Raw genomic sequence first — 13,918 nt, 5'->3', positions numbered from 1 at the left:
CATCATTCCTGTCCCATTTTTACACGTCTCAAACAATACACCTTGCACAAAGAAGAAGAAATGTGAGAGTTACTCACAAGAAGCAGAGCACACTAAAATGATGGGTGGGTCTGCCTTCCCATGCTGAGCAGTGGCACAGTTCAGGGTCAGAGCTGTGAACAATTTGGGCCCTGAGGACACAGTCTGCAGTGCTTGCCATTAAACCACAAGAAGTCTGGTGCACTTGCACAAGTGTGCTCATTTACATGGCAAAATATGGTCTTGAATGACACAGGTTCCCCTCACATCAGTGGGATTTGTCTCCAGTTACCAAATACTCGGACTTAGTCCAGCATGGATGCAGCTTCTATGCTGACTTCATCAGAGCAAGGGCTTGCAGGAAAGCTGTTCCCTTAACCCAGAATGGGTTCTGGCTTTAACACAAGCAGATGCCATAAAGTTGCCCACATTAAATCCAAGACAAACTCTCAGCTCCCATCCAAACCACGTTTCAGCCACTATAAGCCACTCTGAAGCAGAGGTGCTTCTGTGCAGCAGCAGGCTGATAAAATAAGGAGTTGCTCTCCCTGCTTTGTCCCTAGCTAGGAACACAAAGTATTTTCCTCAGATATCACATACTCTGAAAACCTCGCTCTTGCTTTAAACACTCTGCCTTTCTGAGATTTTGCTACAAATCCACAAAGCCTTTTTTTGCAAAGGCCCGAGGTAAAACTTGGTGCTTGCTTTGGGAAAGCGACGAATTTCCGAGCAAAAGCTGGGACTGTTCCTTTAAGCGCAACCCCAATATGTCTGGGTATTTCAGCACATATGGGCCACGATGGTTAAACCCTACCCAGCTGGTCTGGCCATTCTGCCGCGAAGCCTCCTGTCTTTGTTCGTGGCTAAAAGGGAGGGTGGTGAGAGACGGAGCAAGCTGTGAATGCTGCGGGTTGCAATCCTGCAAAGGCAGACTGCAGGGGAGCGGGAGGAGGCGACGCATGCTGAGCCGGCAGCCCCGCTCGCCACGCCAGAGGGGACAGGGGTCCCTGCGAGAAATTCTCTGTAGGGGAGGCGATGTCCTTGGCAGGGTGAACTTGAAGGGGCCTTTAAACAGCCCCCGGCACTTTGTTCTGCATTTTCTGCCCTTCTCTCTCCCTTCCCCCTCTCTCCTTTTGTCATTTTTCAGGCTGGATGTCAGCGTGCTGCGGGTCCCCTCTGCCACCACAAGGTACACGGGATGGGAAAGCTGTGCCCCATGGCAGGAAGAGGAGAGGTTTCCTTCCCTTCGGAGGTCAGGGTGGCCGCTGCGTGTCCTGCTGGGTGCTGGCAGGAGGCTCAGGTGCCCCGGCCACCCCAGCAAGGGGCACGGGGACCGGCCACCCCCGGAGGCCCCCACGGCTCCGCTGGGGAGAGCGGCTTCACTTTGCTTTCTTTCTTCTTCCTCGTGGGCAGCCTAAATACCTTCTTAATTTCATCTCATTATTTCCTGCCTAAATAATTCCTGTTCCTCCTGGGGACCGTGTTTAAACCTTTGATCTTCTCTGAAGTCTCGCAGCCCTGATCACACCCTTTCTATTTAAATGAATCAAATGCCTTTTTGACTCATGATTTATAGATTTGCCCGCCGAGGAATTCAGGGAGCCCCGGTACAGCACGCCTCAAAAAAAACCCCGCAGTGTCTCTGGCCCGAGCCAAGGCACCCTGGGCTGAGCCAGAGCACCTCTGGCAAGAGCTGCGTGCTGCAGGCCCTGCCTGGCTCCTCGTCAGGGTTATTGCTGCTCCTCGGCCTTCCCTCGGCCCCTCTGCCCTCCAGCCCGCTCTGCTGGCTGACGGATGGCGCTGCCTGGGCTCGGGCCCAGCCGGGGAATTGCCATCCCCAGGTCAGGAGAGGGTGAATGTGCCTGAGGCTGATGGATGCCATCCCCCGGGATGGGGTCACAGCTGCTGTGATGCACTGCACAGCCCCATCCTCCTGTTTTCTGGGGGGTACCACGGCACGGAGCAGGACGGCTGAGAGCAGCTGGAGGCTTAGAGGAGAGCGGCCGTGTAGGTGTGGGTGTGCTGGATGCTGTGCTGAGGACAGCAATGGGTGGGCTGGAGGAAGGTGGGTGATGCTGGCGATGGGGCCACGGCGAGGACGGCCACGTCGCAGCGAAGGAGAAGCCAGGAGCACACTGTCCCTGCTTCCAGGGGACCATGGCTGGGAGGGCTGCTCTCAGACCCTCATGGCTGTGGCTCAGGCAGCACACCGGGCACACCGGGCAGCTGGAGCGCAATCAGCCGGCACCACTGGGCATCTCCATCCACATGCAGTCTGTGGGACGTGCTCCTGGTGCTCACCAGCATGGCTCCAGTGAGGCCAGGCATGGGGCAGAGAGCCCGGACAAATGTTATTGTTGTTGTTATTACCCATAAATATATGCAGGCACTTAATGACCCTGGCACAGAGCACTTCCTGGCGATTAATGGCCAGTTGGTGTTAATGGTCCTCAGCGGCACCTCAGGCCATCGGCTCCTCCCAGCCCATCATTAATCCACAGGAAATGTCTCAGGCATCGATCCTCATTGCTTAATTAATAAACACAACTTGCCTCCCCGGCTGAGATTTAGAGCTACTTGCTGCTTCTTTCCCCACTGCTCTGAAGGTGACTTCTAGAAGCACAGGTCTCTCCCGCACCTTCCTTTACTTGCTGAGGCCTTTGTGGCTTTTTCCTCCCCAGCACTCATCCAAGAGTGGGCTGTGAAGTCTTTTTGCTCCCGGGCAGGCTGTGAAAAGCCCGATGCCGGGAGGTTTGCGTCTTCTGCCCTCCATCCACTGCAGGATGACGAGGTCTGGTGCTGCAGCATCGCACCTCCAAGATGTGGCCGGGCACCCGAAGCGGGGCCAGAGCACTCGTGGTGTTTCTCCAGCTTTTATCAACAGTTGGCTTTGTGCAGCGAGTGCCGCAGTATAAATCACGTTAATTCCTGAGGTACTTTTCCGTGGTGAGTCTGAAATTCCCATTTTGGTTCGCTGTCTTGCCTGGCGAACTAAATTATTTTCATGGCCCCTTAAGGGCATATTGTCAGCCCAGACTTACTGCCGTTATACACCATATCTGAAACATTAATATCTCTTCTAAATGTAGTGTATTGACAAGGTATCTGGTATGGTGTAAATCCTTGGGACATTTGATCCAGATCATTAAAACTGAGTGAAGGAAGGGAGGAATAGATCAAGTTACCTTGCCGCTCTTAATTCAAACAAGCGTTGAATTATTCATTCCGCTATTAATTCTGCAGTCCTCCTGCTTTTTATTTATTTCTCCCCGTATTTATTTTTTTCCCTCCCGGACAGACAGCTCTGGAGGGATGCTCGGGCACCGGTGACGGGAGCGCTGCCCGTGCAAGGAGGATGGGGTGTGGGGGCACGGGCTGCCTGGCAGCACTGGCCCTACTCTGTGGGGCGCTCGGGGTGGCCCCCAGCACAGGTAAGAGCCTGAACACCATGGGGACACCGGGGCTGGCCGGGGGAAGGATCCAGCCCAGGAACCACCCAGGCGTGTGCAAGCGCGTGAGACGGGTGTGCACTTGGTTTGCTGCATCACGTTGGTTTTATTGAAGATTGCAGGTAGGGATCATCCTACTGCAGTTACAGGCACGTTGCTGAAGGGTTTGTTAGCTCGTGGAGTTGCACACACCTATATATATATGTATATATACCCACACACATATAGATGTGTATATATACACATATAAGTTGCGGTGTATGTGGTAAACCTGCCTGTTATCTGTACAACGTGCCCCTTGAATGCAGAACGGGTTCAGCACACAGCACAGTAATTGAGGGGCCAGCGGGACAGCTCAGCCCAGCAGCTCGCTAACTGGCAGCATCCCTCCTCAAAACACAAAGCTCCCCAGGCACCGAGTCCCTAACTACACGGCTGCCTGCGCCACATCTGCTCCCCCCACTCCTGCGGGCTTCCCTTCTGGAAGTTTAGTTCAATAACGTCAGTCCTTTAGTACAGCCCCATACTGCTGAGTCGCCTCTCCCCGGTAATTAGCAAGGCGGTGGCGGATCCACCAACATTGCCACTCCTGCTCACACACGTGTGCACACCAGAACTGCTCACAACACAGCACCGTGCACCTCCGAGGTACCCACCCTCGCCAGGAGGTCGCAGTGAACGGCAGCGCGCGATGGCTGAGCTTTGGGTTGAGCCCTTCACCCGTACATCTCTGAGCCCGAATTCACCAATATCACCTTTATAATCAGGGAAAACATCAGTGGACAGCTAAAAGCGGAAGGGCTGAGCAGCCGGCGGGCTGACCCCACATTTAGCCATCTCTCCCTAAATCCCCTAACTGGGAGCCTGGGGTGCGCCTCTTGTCCAGAGGATGCTGAGGTTTCCCCACAGGCACAGGACCAGGGATGGGGCTGCTGGAAACCAGCTGGGAGGTAACCACGGCTCTGTTGAAACTAACTCTACCTTCTTTTCCCCATCAAGAGACAGAAGCAGGCACCGAGCTGTAGGGCTGCGACCAGCAGGACAAGCTCATGGACATGGCTTCGTGTGGGAGGGCACCACTCAGCAGGGCTGGGGTGGAGGGAAGAAGGGGTTTACATGGAGGGACAAAAGGCAGCGGGGAGGACACGTGTCCTCCAGGTCTCCTTTGAGACATCTTCTCAGGGCTGGGTGAGCCCTGTGTTTTGGCAGCACTGGTGGTGGGATGGAGCTGATGCTGCGCACCCTGTCCCACTGCCCAGACATCATCCTTTAAGGGTTTTCCTGAAAGGGGGGTGTCACATCTGCCTCCCACCCCTCTCTCCTGCCACCCAGGCATCAAATGTGGAGGGGTGCTCTCAGCACCCTCCGGCAACTTCTCCAGCCCCAACTTCCCAGGGCCATACCCCTATGAGACAGAGTGCACGTGGCTGATTGTGGTGGCCGAGGGCTCCTCCGTCCTGCTCTCCTTCAGCCACTTCGAGCTGGAGTACCACGCCGCCTGCGCCTACGACTACCTCCAGGTCTACAACGGGGCCACCCGCGACCAGGGCAACCTCCTGGGCACCTTCTGTGGCCACAGCGCCCCGCCGCCCTTCGCCTCTGCCTGGCACGTCATGGCCGTCGTCTTCCGCTCTGACCGGCACGTGGCCAAGCGAGGCTTTGCCGCCGCCTACCGCAAAGGTAGTGGGGGATGGCAGGTGTGTCCATCCATCCGTCCATCCGTCCTCCCTCTGACCTCAGTTTCTGTGTCTCAGATGCCTGCGGTGGGCAGCTGATAGGGCTGTCCGGGGAGATCACCAGCCCGCGGTACCCAGAGAGCTACCCCAACGACGCCGAGTGCCGCTGGAGCATCGGGGCAGCCGGCGGCCCCATCACCCTGGTCTTCGCCGACTTCCAGGTGGAGGGCGGCCAGGGCTGCGGCTTCGACTACGTGGCCCTCTTCGACGGCCCCACCGCCACCGCCCCCCGCCTGGGTCGCTACTGCGGCAGCGCCTGGCCGCCCCGCACCGTCTCCTCCACCCGGCACCTCCTCGTCCTCTTCAAGTCGGACTTCAACATCGTGGGAAGGGGCTTCAAGGCCCATTTCTACTCGGGTGCGGGGCTTGGGGGGGGCTGGGGGAAAGGGGGTGGGGAGGGGGAGGTTGGGATGTGGGAAAGGGGTGGTGGTTTGCGGTGCCTTCCCTCCCGCAGCAGCTCAAGGAGATGATACTGGGATGGAGATCTTTGGGGAAACCTCATGAGGTGATGGTGGCAGTTATAGACCATGATGCAAAACAAATAGCTTCGTTATATCTCTTCCAGGCCTTAGCTTCTCTTTCTCTCAAACAAGAGCTGCACTTTTATTGCTTGTGATGTGCCATGGGTTGTGTCCCCCCTGTCTGCCCCTGTAGGACACTGCCCATGGCCTCAGCTACCTCAGATGCTGCCCTCCCCCAAAACTCATGGGTGGACATTGGCCAGCCACAAGGCTGAGGAGCAGTAATGTGGAGAGTAGGACAGGCTTTAGCAATAAAATGAGTGCTCAGCAGCCAGGAGACTTCAGCTTTCCTTTCTTTTTCCCCAAGCAGGAGAGTGCCAGGAAGTCTACACCGCCATCAAGGGGAATTTCTCCAGCCCTCAGTACCCCAGCTTCTACCCCAACAACCTCCAGTGCCAGTGGAGCATCCAGCTGCCCCCAGGCTACCGCATCAAAATCTTCTTCTTGGACCTGGAGCTGGAGGCCCAGAGCAGCCTGACCGGCGGCTGCGACTACGACCGCCTGTCTGCCTTCGACGGTGGGGCCGAGAACGCCTCGCTGCTGGGGACGTGGTGCGGACGCGACAGCCCAGCGCCCGTCACCTCCCGCAGCCATCGGCTGCTGCTGGTGCTCCACACGGACCGCAGCATGGCCAAGAGGGGCTTCTCCCTCGCCTACGTCGGAGGTAAGGCGTCCGCTCCTCCCAGCGGGGTGCAGGAGCCAGGGGGACTTTTAGGGGATGGAAGCACTAGGGGAGGTGGCCAAGCACTCAGGTGCCAGCATTAACACCAGTCACTTTGTGGCTGTGCCATCGCATGTCCGCTTGCTGGAAGGCCACCAAGTGCCCTGCATGGCACAGCCACGGGTGGAAATTTTTGTTGTTTTCTCCTCCAACATGAGCAGCACAGGAGGGGCAGGACCCCACTGGCCCCACGGGCTCATTCCCACTGCATTTGAGCCCCGTCTCCCAGCCAGCGCACCCGAAGCGGTGGAAGGCAGGAGGAATGCTGTGCAGAGATTTGTCGGCCTCCGCAAAAGCCAGCGAATTTATAGCGTTCGCTGTATTTCAGGATAATTACATCTGAGCTGACCCACGTGTCGGGGATGATTCATGCCTGCCCTCAGTGCAGGATGAGCCTCGGGTCCATGGAGCAGAGGAGCAGCCTTGGCATCCATGGGCAGACCTGGGCACAGCATCCTGCCCATGGCCCTGCGGAGCTGCTCGCACGGCGGCACAGGAGCCATGGTGGCTGAGCCAGGTGCTCAAGCTGTTATCCTTCAGCAGCAGAACCGTACATCATCTGATCAGGAGGGATTCTGGAGTACACGGCTGTGGGAGTCAGAGAGGGGATGGAGTTTTCCCCTAGGCCTCTACAGCCTGAGAGGGAGAGAGCTTGTACCAGGCACCCAGCAGGGCTACATATCATCCCCAGGACCATGGAAATGTAAAAAAGGGGCATCTCAGCTTCCACTGCTCTTAGTCCATGCAAATATTTCCCTTTTGTCTGGGCCCACGAAGTGAGTTGGGCAGGGCGTGTGTGATTTACGGCCGTTTGAATGAAAGCCTTCACGCTGGGAGAGAGGATCCATTTTCTCCTCCTTCTCCTCTTGATCTAATGCACTTTAGTTATTTGGTAAATCTTCTAATGGTTTTATAATGCACTGAGTGTAGCAAAGTGACACTGTTTTTTCATATTGATTTTATTGCATCTTACCAGTTTCGTAAGGCCAAGATTCAGAGGGAGTTGGAATAATTCAATAATTCATACTGCCCAAGTGCTTGGTTCAAACTCAGCGAGGATTAACCTTAAAGGAGTGGGGCATTTTCCTCCCTACTGCCTTCCCTGCACTGCTTGCTTTCTGCACCCCAAGGGGCTACACAGGGTGCCAGGGGGAGAGTGATGGAGAGGGGCTGTGTTTCGTATCAAATAACACTTTCTGCATTACAGGTGTAGCTCTTTTTTTCCCTGAAAATTCATTTAATTGCCTCGATCAAATTGGCAGGAGTGCTGGGTACCACACGAGGCACAACAAAGCCGTGAGGCTGATGTCCCCGCCAGCCCCAGTGCCACCACCAGCTCCGTGTGTCGCGGGGACAGCAATGGTGGCTCTGGGCCGAGTTGCAGTGGTCGCTGTAGGTGGCACAGCTGGGGAAATGCCAGCAATGCCTCACCCATGTCTTGTTTTTCTGCCCAAATAGTTGTGCCCATGAACGTCAGCTGCACGCGGACCGACTTCCACATCCAGATCCCCATGCGGGCCCTGGCCCAGCTGGAGAGGAACAAGATTTATTTGGGGATGCCCTCCTGTGCAGCCCACGTGGTCGGCTCGAGCTTCAAGATACATACCCGCTTCGACACCTGCGGCACTGAGTCCCAGGTAAAGGTTTGGCAAACCTTCCCTTAAAGCCAGCTGGGCAGGGGTTAGCCCTGGTCCCTCTCAGCGGCTGCTTGGAGCTGCCCCCGTGGAGCTGAGCCCTGAGGAGCCGCAACCCTTGTCTTGCAGAGACGAAACAACACCAACATCATCGTCAGCACACTCTACATCGACTTCTCGGCGGGCGACCGGGAGGACATCCACCAGTACGAGGTGCAGTGCGAGCCGAAGAGGAAGGAAGCCACGGTCACCCTCATCGCCGGCCCCAGCCCGCACAGGCTGAGCCAGGCTGAAAACCTGGTGGAGGACCAGCAGCGGGAGGCAGGAGGGGCGGACGCCCGCGAGGCCAAGAGCCAGGACACCAGCGACATCGTCTTCATCAGCATCTGCATCCTGGCCGGGCTCCTCATGGTCATCGCTGTGGTTGGGCTCGTGCTGCTGTAGTGAACTCGTCCCTGCTCAGCTCGGAAATGCTCCCCAAAATTCTCCCTTGGCCTAGGCTTAGCGCTAACGCAGCTGCTGAGATGGAGGCCCCGAAACGGAGCCCGAGCCCAGCCTCCACCTCCTCCCCGTGCCTGAGGGATCTGGGCAATAGGCAGCCACTTCCCTTCCCCATCGGTTTTCCTCTGTCTCTCAATCTGTCCATTTGGCTCAGGAATGCACTTCTCGTGCTCCGTAACTCTTCCCGCACCTGCTTCCATTTATTTTCCCTCTGGTGCCGCTACTTTCGGGAAAGTAACGTTGTTTGCCGATGGCTGCAAATAATCCTGTCAATTATTTCTCGCTGAATTCTTGAACGTATAGACTACCCCCAAATATAGCAATATTTCCAACAAATATTTTCCGTGCTCCCATCCGTGCTTGTGTGGGTGCCATGGATCCGTGCTGGAGGCGGCTGCAGACGCCAACGTCTCCCCTTGGCACGTAGCGATGGGTGCAGCGCACGTAGGTGCTTCGGGGAGGTGTCTCCAGTGCCCATATGCAGTGTCTGAGCGGTGGGCATGTGATGAGACGTGCTCATCTCGTGTCCTTGAGCTCCCCACTGCTTCTCCACGTGTCGTCTTCTCACAGGGCTTACCTGAACGCTTCAGCCACCCAAAGGCTGGAGAAAATGAGAGCAATCTGTCCTTTCCTCTGTGCTTTCCTCCTTCCCAGCATGCCCAGAAGAGCAGCGTGCCCCTCACACCTAAACCCAGGGGCAGGTATTGCTGAGCACCTGGGGAAGCGGCATCTAAAGAAAGCACAGAAAGGTTGGCTCCCTCTGCTTTATACCGACCCCTCGGTGAGGGATGGATGCTGCCGGTGCCTGCTCAGCATCACTCTCTCCTTGGGATTTTTGGTGTAAGAAAGGTTGGGAAAGGTCTTCTTCCTGTCCTGCAGCAAAACAGGGACAGGATGGAGACCACCCGAGGTGTCCTGGGTGGCAAAAGTGGTGGCAGAGGCCGGGAAGGGACTTTTGGCCACCAGTTTTTAGCCACAGCCAGCCACCGGTGATAAACCACCCATGTCCCCCTCCCAGAGGCACGGTGCAGGACCGGCCCCAGCACCGCCTGCCCCTGCACACAGGACCCGGCTGCGGGCAGCACCGCTGGCACGTCCCCTCCCTGTCCCCGGGACGGGGCAGGTCACCGTGCTGGCACTTCCCAGGCTGGACAAAAGCCCCTTGTAGCCAGTCAAGGCGCGGGGCCGGAGCACAGGCTGGGCTCCCTGCCACCCTCCTGGCCTCGGACAACCTCTCGCCGTCAATGGGGCTCTGTGCACATGGTGCTCACTGAGCTGCCGAGCGTGACGGGAGACGGCGAGTCCCAGGATGAGAGATGTTGGATAATCACAGGGATTTGTTCCACCTTTTATTGTGGCTCTGAATGCTGGGCATGCTGCACACAAGGTCAGCAGCCGGGGCGCAGTTGATAGCTGGTGCCCCGTCCATCTCCTTCCAGGGGTGGTTTATAAGGTCCAGGTTTGCACGCTAACCCGGCCATAAAAGCTAACGCCGTCCCAATGCTTTCTCAAGCAGATGTGTCGCACATTCTGCTTGCCGGGGATTTATGTGGCCTGAGGGGCGCAGTGAGATTCTGCTGATTCTCGCCTTTCTTTCAAGGTAAAAACACAATGTTTGTAGGCTTGGTGGCTGCAGAAAGAAAGAAAACTCTCTGAGCACTGGCTGGGTGCTCCCCCCTTAGCAGGCAACCCCTCTTTGGCGGTTTACTCTGTGAAATACCCAGCAAGAGCTTTTTCCTTGGTGAGCCCAGCGGTGCCTGGGATGCTGGTGCTGGGCACAGACCCCGCTGCTGCAGAGGGTCCCTCGGCAGAGCTGTTTCTCCTTCCCATCAAGCATGCCCTGTGGCTGGGAGCGTGCCACGGTATGCAGCAGCACTGTCTGCCTCGGGGAAGAGATGCTCCTTAGAGGCAACAGCTCCAAAATACTGAGCAGATGCTGGTGTTCCCTGTGCAGGACACGTTTGGGGTTATCCAGGACACCGGGGTTTGTAACACCGGCAGCCCCGGTGAGCTGATGTCCCGTGCAGGGGCCGTGAAGTCTGGCTCTGAACCCGCTTTCACTCTTTATCTTATTTTTTCCTTTCTCCAAGAATGCCAGGAATGAGGCAGCTCTGCTCCTCTAATCCGCTCTCCCCGCCCAAACCTGCATCCCCTCCTCGAGCAAGCCTCTACATTTCATTTAATAGCGACTGCCCCGGGGCGGCGGCACAGGGAGCTGGTAGACTCACACCTCCTTGCTTGCTGCTCCCAGGGAGGTTTTTGGGGGGGTGTTTAATGCCAGCTTCCCTGAGCACACCGGGGTAGAGGTGGGCACAGCGCAGGGACACAGCCAACCCCAGCACCGTGCTCCTGGTTACCTGCCCTGTTACCTTGTGGATGCAGGTACGCGCCGGAGACCCTCGGCAGCACAGATGAGGAGGCAGCCGTCATCAGCCCCGCCAGCTGGGGAGACATAATGGATCAAGCATATGGACAATTAAAAATGCAACGACAGTGTTTACTGGGAGTTGTTGTTTCCCGGTTTATTTTAAGCAGCGATTGCTCCCATTTCCCGGCCGTCGCGCCCCTGGGGACAGCAAGGTCGTCCTCCCCCCATGCTCCCTGGGGGTTTTGGTGTGTAGAGGTGAAACGGGGCATTTGGGGAACGTGGGGAGCAGTTATGCTCAAAGGATGGCATCACCTTACAAGTTACCCCAAACCCTGAGCTGCCAACAGCCTTGCCCGAGTGTCCCTGGGGGCTGGCAGGGCTCCCTGCTGCAGCACAGCCCTTGGGGTGTTCACTCCCAGCCCTGGCAGCATGGCAGGTCTGCGGGGTCTGGCTTTGAGGCTGCCCCTGCCTCCCCTCTCAGGCTGGCCCTGCCCCTCACGGCCACCCTCTTCTTCCTCCTGCCATCCAGGACAAGAGCGCGGTGTTTGCAGTATGAGCGTTTCAGCTGAGGCAAAATATTGGCTGCAGGAAAAAGGGTTTTGCCATCTGGGCTGGCTGTGTTAAAAGAAGAGCGTTTGTCCATCATAGGGGCACCCTTTATAGGGAGATAACTGCTCGGTATGTAATAATATGTAATTAGCAGGGATTATCCCATAATCTAGCCTAATTGACAGCGATTGTAGATGTCGTTCAGTGGACTGCGAGCAGAATTAGAGCATCATTAATTGCAGCGTAACCCTGGCATGGGCTTCCCCTCTTTGCACCCCTCAGCCTGCCGGAGCACCTCCACGCCTCAGTTTCCCCTGCTGCCCTCGTAACCCGGCACTGGGGTATCGGGAGCCACCTGGCCAGGCTCTTGCAGCTCTTTGTCGGCTCCGTGAGCCAAATTGTGTCTGCCCCCACCACGAGAGCTGCAATACTGCAGAGGGAGGTGGGTGCAGCAGGGGGCTGCGGTTCCCCTTCATCAGGGAAGGGGCACAGGGGGGCTGTGCGAAGACATCTGGGGCTGCTCCTTGGCTGAACACCTCTCAGCCCAGGGCCAGCCACCAGCCGAGCAAACCCTTCGCATTGCTGGGCTGCCAGCAAAGGAGATCTGAAAGTTTGGGTTCTTTGTGGAGAAACCTTTGAAGAGCCTCTTGAAAGATGAAAAACGCTGAGGCGCTGTGTGCTCTCTTTCAGGAAGGACGGGGAGGTCTCCTCTACTCCCTTCTTCTCTCGCCCAAGCAATTTGCAGCGGGATGAAGCCCTCCTTCGCCCCGCCTGCTGATGGGGATTGCTGCTCACCTCCGGGAAGGGCTTCCCTTCTTTCTGCTCGGTGCAGCAGGACTCTACAGATCCCTCAGCTTCGTGTACTCTTGTGCTGAAAGGAGTGTGTGGGCTGTGCTTAATCTGGTAGGAAAAGGGGAAAAAAAGAAGTGCCTTTTCTCCAGATTGGGTGTCTCCTTGGTTTAATGCTCCCCCTGTAAAAAGGCACCAGCTACTTCAAAGGCACCGCGCCAGGGAAACACAGCCCAAGAGAGCCACCGATCAGATCTTCCATCCTTCCTTTTAACCTGAAAGGGTTTCCCCAGCGTGAAGACAGGAGCTTGTGGAGTCCCTGCCTTTGTCAAGTGTCTTCCTGGCACCCTGCGGCTGCCACCACACAACAGCCACAGAGTAAAACCAGAGGCGAAAGCAGACGTGCACACCCAGATCAGTGAGACCCAACCCCAGGATGCCCGAGGGGCCTTTTTGCCCCCCAGCTGGATGTGTGACCCTTGCGGTGGGAGAAACCAAGCTGGGGACAGTCCTGCAGGCCCCACGTGTCCCTGCACCGTGGCTCGTCAGTGCTGCTGGCACAGGGACGTGGCACAGGGCACTCAAACCCATCAGCTCACTTCCAACAGCCAACTTCCAACAAAGAGGGCAAATCTGGTCTTTATAGAGTAATTTAAAACTTAGCTGCTGAGTACCGAGGTACTGAGCATCCCTTCATCACACTCAGCATCACTCTTTGAGAAAATAAAGCCCTGTTTTGGCCTATTGCTTTTTCTTCTCAGGTTTTGTCTTTTTCCCCCACCTTCCTTCCTGGTTTTGTCCTTACACCATTTCCTTGTTCTCTGCGTTTCCCCCTGTGCTGCAAGTCTCAAGCCCAGCCCTTGGAGATCTCTTCCAGTTCCTTCAGTCAGTTGTATGCAATGCTCAGCCTGCGAATCTTCATCCCAAATGTTCCTGCTAGCTTCAACATCAGGTGGCAAGAGCTGGACCCAGAGCTATATGCCTAGGTCCCTTAGAAAACAAGTTGTAAAAGTATTAGCCCTTAAATAGAGGAAATTTAGATGTGTTTTCTGGCATGCAGCAACTGCACCCCTGCAGTTAATTCCCAAAAGAAAAATATTTGGTACATACTGAGAATGAGGCCAAAAACTCTTCTCTGCAATGTGTGCTTCAAAGAGCTGAAAGACATCCATCCAAAATAGATCGAGCAACAACAAAATCTCTCTTCCCTGAAGTCTGTTCGGAAAAGAGAGGTATCAGGGACCAGGAGAGGACGTGATAAAGTCACCTGAAAGAGATGGGCCTGGTAGGACTTTGCTTATACCCAAAACAAAGTCTGATGGCGTAGAAGAGACGGAGCGTGTAGTTTGCGTGGAGCAGAAGAGTTCAGGTGCATCTCCAAGTTGTTCCGCGCCGCCTGTGGGCTGGGGAAAGCGCTGTGACTGCACTGTTTGGGCAGCTTGTGAGGTTACAGCAAACGGATGCCAGGCAGGCCTGCTGACAGCTGGTATCTCTGGTGGCTTGCACCACTTCAAAAGCTAACGTGCACAGGCTGAGATGCAATCAGGTTTTGCAAAGAAAGTACTCTAGGCCATGGTGGGCCCTTGCTGATGTCCACATTGACCTTGTTTTTAAATTTTACAGTGCTGTTGT

The 13,918-nt window shown here is 56.1% G+C and overlaps 1 protein-coding gene across 1 annotated transcript; it reads left to right on the top strand.

Annotated features, from left to right (window-relative positions):
* The first annotated feature begins 4,390 nt into the window (after positions 1-4,390).
* Positions 4,391-8,523, top strand: CDCP2 (CUB domain containing protein 2). The gene is given in 7 exon segments (XM_035537471.1): positions 4,391-4,417; positions 4,756-4,791; positions 4,793-5,147; positions 5,222-5,560; positions 6,035-6,388; positions 7,904-8,082; positions 8,209-8,523. Coding segments are annotated over 7 exon segments (1,605 nt in total).
* The last annotated feature ends 5,395 nt before the right edge of the window (positions 8,524-13,918 follow it).

This window comes from Cygnus atratus, chromosome 8 (genome assembly GCF_013377495.2).
Source record: "Cygnus atratus isolate AKBS03 ecotype Queensland, Australia chromosome 8, CAtr_DNAZoo_HiC_assembly, whole genome shotgun sequence".
NCBI lineage: Eukaryota > Metazoa > Chordata > Aves > Anseriformes > Anatidae > Cygnus > Cygnus atratus.
The sequence above is the reverse complement of the archived record's forward strand: the minus strand, read 5'-3'. Positions and strand labels throughout refer to the sequence as shown.